The sequence below is a fragment of the Kickxella alabastrina genome, assembly GCF_025024165.1.
Source record: "Kickxella alabastrina strain RSA 675 chromosome Unknown BX661scaffold_181, whole genome shotgun sequence".
Classification (NCBI taxonomy): Eukaryota; Fungi; Kickxellomycota; class Kickxellomycetes; order Kickxellales; family Kickxellaceae; genus Kickxella; species Kickxella alabastrina.
The window spans coordinates 1-6,757 of record NW_026251652.1 but is presented as its reverse complement, the minus strand read 5'-3'; the positions used below and the strand labels follow the sequence as shown (position 1 = coordinate 6,757).

General features: G+C 48.6%; 2 protein-coding genes across 2 annotated transcripts; one reads left to right on the top strand and one right to left on the bottom strand.

Annotated features, from left to right (window-relative positions):
- Positions 1-281: 281 nt before the first annotated feature.
- Positions 282-932, bottom strand: BX661DRAFT_192431 (ubiquitin-conjugating enzyme/RWD-like protein). The gene is made up of 2 exons (XM_051537712.1): positions 593-932; positions 282-533 (listed from the first exon to the last, which is right to left on the bottom strand). The coding sequence occupies exons 1-2, from the start codon at positions 808-810 to the stop codon at positions 335-337; spliced, it is 417 nt and encodes a 138-aa protein (XP_051388349.1). The 5' UTR covers positions 811-932; the 3' UTR covers positions 282-334.
- Positions 933-5,695: 4,763 nt separating this feature from the next.
- BX661DRAFT_192429 (uncharacterized protein) lies at positions 5,696-6,468 on the top strand. Its single transcript, XM_051537711.1, has one exon. The coding sequence runs from the start codon at positions 6,001-6,003 to the stop codon at positions 6,424-6,426; it is 426 nt and encodes a 141-aa protein (XP_051388348.1). The 5' UTR covers positions 5,696-6,000; the 3' UTR covers positions 6,427-6,468.
- Positions 6,469-6,757: the final 289 nt, after the last annotated feature.

The window sequence follows — 6,757 nt, the reverse complement described above, 5'->3', positions numbered from 1 at the left end:
GAGAGAACTTTCTAGATATCGGTGCTGTTGGTTTAATGTTAGAGTTAAAGTTGGGTGTAGGTGTGGTGGGTGGTGGTAAGTTGGCGATTTGGCGGAAGATTCTTTGGCGTGTTTGGATCATAGACTCGGCTGAAATAAGGCTTTTGGTTAAAAGTGATCCTTGATTGTTTAGCGCCTGGCTGTTTGCGACAAAGTGTTTTTCAGAATGGTAATTCCTGTCCATTTTCGTCTGTCAATTAAAGAAATTTAAAAATATAATATAATAAAAGAAAGGAAATAATTCACAACACTAAAAAAAAGCAAAAGCGAAAAAGGTTTTTTTTTTAATTTTTTCTCACTGTGCGTTATCCTTGTAATGCTTCAACAAGACCCTCTTATATTCCACCTGGTCCTCCCACAGCTGTGCAGCCTGTCCATTCAGGGGACTATCCGGGTTCGGATCCCCAAGCAAAGTCTGCAATGACAACAAAATAGTCTGCACATTATACACTGCCGACCACTTCTCCTTCAAAATATCCAAGCAAATATTTCCTCTCTCGTCTACATTAGGATGCCAGCAAGGCGTGTCAAAGGTAATTGTGGGGCTGTGAACGGGTAGTCAGAGGGGAAAACGAGGTGGAGCTTGTATTTGAGTCCAGCGTATACTGTGCCTTCGGCTCCTTCAATGGTGCCGGCCCAGTTGAGCATGTTGTCGGAGTGGGGGAAGGCGGAGATTCCACTAAGCTTGGACATCATGAGGGTCATGAGCTCGCTTTGGAGACGCTTGGATGTGGCTGCTGAGAGAGGTGCGGTACTGGATTGGGCGCTCATTTTTTGTTTGTTGGAATGAGGGTGTGTGAATGTAATAATTTATGTGGCAATTAGTCAGAATGAAAAGAGAAAGAGAAAGAGAAAAAGAAGACTGAATTTCTTCAAACAAAAACAATAATAGCAATAATAGTAGCAACAATAATAATAATAATTAATGTTTTTTTTGTTTTCCTATTCTTCCTGTCTAAAATATTTATTAGCGGATTAAATTTTTCTGCCCAAAATGATTATTAATTTGTATTTTCATTCATTACCCCGCCTCTCCTCAAACCGGCGCACCAGCGCATCCATCCTCTCGACCAAAAACGCGCCCGTTCGCTTATCGTACACCAACGGCACAGCATCAACAAACGGGGCTCCCCATCTATCAACGCGACTGTGGTACTTCATATTCGAATCCAGCTGACCCTCACTCACACCGAGCAAAACACAGGCCTCACAGGCGTTCACCGACGAAATGGTAAACCTCGGGATGCTCAAGAACAAGCGACAGAGATAAAAGGCGCACAAAATAACCCACTCCAACCAAGCCTGTCCGAGCCCAGCCAAGAAGTTCGAGCACACGTTTCCGGGCTCTGCAACTAAGCAGCGAACGCCCCTTTGTGCCAATCTGCGGTCCATGGGGATGGCAATTTGATCGACGATGTATTTGGACGACTCGTAGGGCTTGGCGCCCAGCACGTGCTGGTAATCCGTGCGCAAGAACTCCAGCTGCGACGCCGCCGAGCCGGTCCAAATAACGCGCGCGCCGCCGGTGCGCTCCAAAAGCCCGGCCAGCTTGTGCACCAAAAGGTAGTGCCCAAAGACGTTGGTCTGGAAAGTCAGCCCGAGCCCATCAGCAGTCACCAGCCCGCGTTTCTGGTACAGCGCCTCGGATGATTCGAAGAACGCCACTGGGTGTGTGAGGATACCCTGAATGATCCCCCAGGGGTTCAATCCGGCAATGGCCATTGCGCCGGCGTTGCAGAACAAGCGGTCAAGGCGAGAGTATTTTTTCTCGATGGCTATGGCAGCGCTGGTCACAGAGGCTACGCTGCTGGTGTCGATCTCCACTAGTTGTACGTCGCAGAGGTCTTTGTTTGCGAGGTGTGGTTGGAGGAGCCCAGATATGGCCTTTTGTGCTTTGAGAGGGTTGCGGCACCCGAGGATGATGGTTTGCCGATGGCCCTGGGCGATACTGAGCGCGAGGAGACGCCGCGCCAAAGCTAGGCCAACGCCGCTGTTGCCGCCTGTGATCAGCACGACTTTGGGAGAAGCGGGTTGAATTGAGGGAGGCATGATTAGATTACTAAAAGCAGTTTAACAAGAATAATACAAATGAAAGTGGGAATAAGAAAGAGCGCGTTTTTGTCAAATAAGAGTTCAAAGCAAAAGCCCATTGGATTTCACATGTAGAGCGTGATTCCCGGATTAATGGCGCGCACAGAGTTTGATCAGAGCAGGCATGCCAAGAACACGCATAGAGCGCCACCAAAAAGCGCCTTTTTCGTCGGGGCTCTTCCTCTTGCTCCTCCTCATTCTTTTTCTATCTTTTTCTCTGCTCAGTCCGGGTAGAGCCAGATTTTTGTATTATTCTTTTTTCCTGTGCATGCGTTCAAGGCATCAATTACTAACCATCGCAGCATCAACTGCACGGAACCACCACCAGCACCCACACTACTACCAGCACAAGCGGCGACACAGCGGTATCAATATGGACAGCGCAATGAGTTTCAGCAAAACAACGCTTCGTCCCGGCACCACCGCAGCCGAATGGACCACAGCGCTCACCTTCAATGACACTTTCACAAGCGAACTTCCAGGCGACCCACTCGTGCCACAAGCGCCGTACACGCAGCACCCAGACGGCTCCTCCGGCTGCATCGCCACGCCCGAGGCGCATTTCCGCGGCTCACGCACCGTTCGCAATGCACTTTGGAGCCACGCGATCCCGGCCGACCAGCCGTCACCGCGGCTCATAAGCGTCAGCGAGCCGAGCGCCGCACTCCTCGGCCTGGCCAAGCAGAGGTTCTGGGCCAATGCGCAGGCGGCAGCCGAGGTGTGGAGCGGCGCCCGTAGGCTGCCTGGGTCGCACCCCTGGGCGCACGCCTACGGTGGCCACCAGTTCGGCATTTGGGCGGACCAGTTGGGCGATGGCCGGGCGATCTCGCTCGGCCAAGCAAAGCCCGCTGGCACCGGCGCGGTTTCCTGCTGGGAGCTGCAGCTGAAGGGCGCCGGCCGCACACCGTATTCGCGTTTTGGAGACGGGTTTGCTGTGCGCAGATCGAGCATTCGCGAGTTTCTGGCCGCTGAGCATATGCATGCGCTGGGCGTGCCGACGTCACGGTCGCTGGCGCTGGTGTTTACTGAGCGGCCGGTGCAGCGCGAAGAGCTGGAGCTCGGCGCCGTTGTTACGCGGATGGCGCCGTCGTGGATCCGATTCGGGTCATTTGAGCTGCCGGCGTCGCGCAAAGACCATGCGCTGGTGCGCCGCCTGGCGGACTACGCCATCAGCCATCACTTTGATCACATTTTGCTTACGGGCAGTGCCTCGGGCGGTGGGGAGAGCCCGTATGCGCTGCTATTGCGCGACGTTGTGCGGCGGACGGCAGTGATGGTCGCTCGGTGGCAGGCTGTCGGGTTCTGCCACGGCGTCATGAACACTGACAACATGTCGTTGCTCGGGCTGACCATTGACTACGGGCCGTTTGCCTTCCTGGACGCCTACGACCCGGATTTTATCTGTAATCACTCGGATACCCAGGGTCGCTACGCGTTCCGCGAGCAGCCGCGGGTCGCCCTGTGGAATCTCATGCGGCTCGCCGGTTCGCTCTCGACACTGATCGACGGCGCTTCTGAGCCACCTGCCGAGCCTTCGCCGGAAACCGTCAATGTGATCACAGACATTCTCAACTCATACGCTGGCTGCTTCAAAGACGAGTATGCGCGCGTAATGTGCGGCAAATTCGGGCTTACAGTGGGGGGGCGTGCGGATGACGTGGCGGCGGTGGTGCAGCCGTTTTTGGAGCTGTTGGAACGTGGGTCCACTGACTACACCTTTGCCATGCGCGCACTCTGCGATGTGGCCTCTATGGGCGCTGATGCGGATGCGCAGCTGCTTGACGCGCATATTGGCCAGATGGCTGCAAGGTCGCGGTCGTTCACGTGCATGGATTCAACCAAGTGGCGCGCGGATCTCCGCCGCTACTACGTTGACGTGTACTTGCCGCGCCTGCGCCAGGAGGGTAAGGGCGATGCGGTGGGTGCGCGGATGCGAGGCGAGAATCCGCGCTTTGTGCTGCGCAATTGGGTTGCGCAGGATATCATTGAGCGTGCGGAAGCTGGCGATGAGCAGGTAGTCGATCGGTGCTTGGATTTGATGACGAAGCATGCTTTTGACGACGAGCTGCCGCAGAATTTGGCTGAGTTGGATGTGTACGCTGGGCCTGTGCCTGAGTGGGGCGAGGGCCTTCAGTGTAGCTGCAGCTCATAAATAAACAGAACATTGTATCTTATGCTATTTTATTCGCGCAATTGAATGCCTATTGTTTGCTTTTTGTTGTGTTTTTTGATTTGTTTAAACGTGTTGGAAAAAGGGCCGTGCTCGGCTAGTACTAGTAAAGCTGGTGTTGAATGCAAGCATTTGAAAGCACTCTTTCGAGGAGAATACTTTCTGCATCGACGTCGTCATCAGGACCCGAATTCGCATCCGCATCGGGATCCGCATCCGCATCCCCACCCGCACCTGCACCCTCCACTTTGCATATCATCTCGCCTTCATAATAATCGTATCTGTGGTTCTCAGAATAAACCGAATACGCAGCGTGTTCTTCGCGCCTTTCGTCACCAAAACACAACTGCAATGTGGTTTTCACCTGACAACTTCCCGAATCCACTTCACCCCACTCCACCACAGTATCACCTTCGTCATTAGTATTGTTAATACCATCGCAATAGCCCAGTCCTTGCTCACCTGCCCGGTGCGGCCACACTATTGTCTCTTCAACTGCTTCCGACGGATCCAAAGCTCCACCATCCGTGGACTGGCACATTTGCCGCTTCATGCGTGCATAGTAAAAGTTTTTACTGCCCCGACCTCGGTTGGTTTTCTCTGTATAAAATGTATATTTTTCTGACTGTGGATCACGATTGAACGAGTGAGAGGGACTTTCGGCGTATTTAACGTAGGGAATGCACTGCAGTAATGTTTCTTGATCCATGGTATTTGTATGACTGCTGAAAATTTTAGTTAAAAAATTATAAAGAAGGATGTGGATTTACTGCATAATGTTTTTTATTTTGTCTATTTCACTCCACATAAAAAAAGTTTCTTAAAAGTTGTTTTTGCTGCCCAAAGCTGTATGCGCGCATAATTGCGTTTTTTAAGAACTGTTGCAATAAATGCTATTTTTAAAACCAGCTTTTATTCTTATTCCTCCATTCACAAAAACAATCAAAGCACAAGCCACTCAGATGATCCACAATAAGAATCCAAAAAATAAAACGATATTGATACCATACAATGTTAATATTGCTACAATATGGAAATATGGAAAAAATATTATCAATACAGAAATATTAATACAAACATTTGAAAATTGAAATTATTTTATTTTATTTCGACTTTATATATTTTAAATATATATTTTTTTCTTGCAACTAAAAATATAGTGTTTGCTAAAATAGCAATTATCACCACCACCCCCTTTCTCTCGCCTAATTTATGTTCTTTTTTACTTTTCTTCCCCCCCCCCCGCATTCACACATGTCCAGTCGATTGACGTCGTGGACAAAAGCCATACACCAGATTTAGAAAATATTTAACAGAAAAAGCAGTGGCTTATTTGTTATTCCCTGTTATATCTGCTATTATTTTCTGTATCAATTTTCTTTTTTCTATTTCACTTCTTCTTCTCTTTTTCTTCCTTTTTAGGACTTATTTTTCCTTCGTACATACTGTTTTCACTACATCAATACATTTCATAACAAAATATTATTTTCTTGTTTCTTTTTCTTATTATTTTGTACAAACATAGAAGCTATTTTACTCTACACTTTTTTTTGTCAATTAGCTGCGCTAAGACCGTCGTTTTCTCTCTCTATCGTTTCAGTCTCACGTACAAACCTCTCTTAAACAATCCCGGTCTATATTTCAACCAGAACCCATTCATCTTTATTATTTCAACAGAAACAGAAACAACTAACCAAAAAATGACAGCCAAGCGGTGGTGGTCGCCATCACACATGCTCCCTCTCTACATCCTATTATCTATTATTCCATTTGCAGTGTACGCTACTGCCAACACATGCATCACCAACGGTCATTCACTGAATCGCAGGGCCAATATACCTACCGACAGTAGCAGCTTGTACAAAGCAGCGCTATTCAAACGCAAATCTTTGAATGATGCTGCTGCCTCTGCCTTGGTAGTGTCTGGCCGCCAGTGCACATCCGATATGCAATGTGTCGGATACCGCAACGGTGATCACGATAAGCCTCAGGGAATGGGTAATGCTCGTGCTATTGATTCGTCGAGGCGAAAGGCGCGGCTAGGAGAGTACGCGTGTATTGATGGCACTTGCCGTTATGTCGTTAAGTCTGGTAAGCATGGGGTGCTATATTTTTTTATATCTTGATTAGTTTGCCATGCTGTGCTTTGTTTGTTGTCTGTTCCCTCCCCTCCCCTCCCTACTCTTTATTTTTCTTTATGGCCATGCGGGTATAATCGTTTATTTTATCCACTCTAGTTTTTGAATTATTCTCGGTTATCTCATTACCGCCACACTTTATCCCATGGCTTATCACGCTTGTGGCCACAAAGTATTTATTTATCTTGGCCATGCTACACATTTTGTATATTGCTTTTTCATACATTTACTTTTTTTGCTTGAAGGCACGTGAAAATTCTTAAATGCAATATTGCCGCTCGTGATCTACTAACTAAACAGTTATCGATAACCCCTTTGT

Bases quoted from the DNA above. Each gene is read 5' to 3' on its own strand.
- BX661DRAFT_192431 (XM_051537712.1), bottom strand. From the start codon at position 810: ATGAGCGCCCAATCCAGTACCGCACCTCTCTCAGCAGCCACATCCAAG. The intron at 534-592 runs GTTCACAGCCCC...TGTAGACGAGAG, and splicing joins GTTTTCCCCTCTGACTACCC to AGGAAATATTTGCTTGGATA.
- BX661DRAFT_192429 (XM_051537711.1), top strand. From the start codon at position 6,001: ATGACAGCCAAGCGGTGGTGGTCGCCATCACACATGCTCCCTCTCTAC.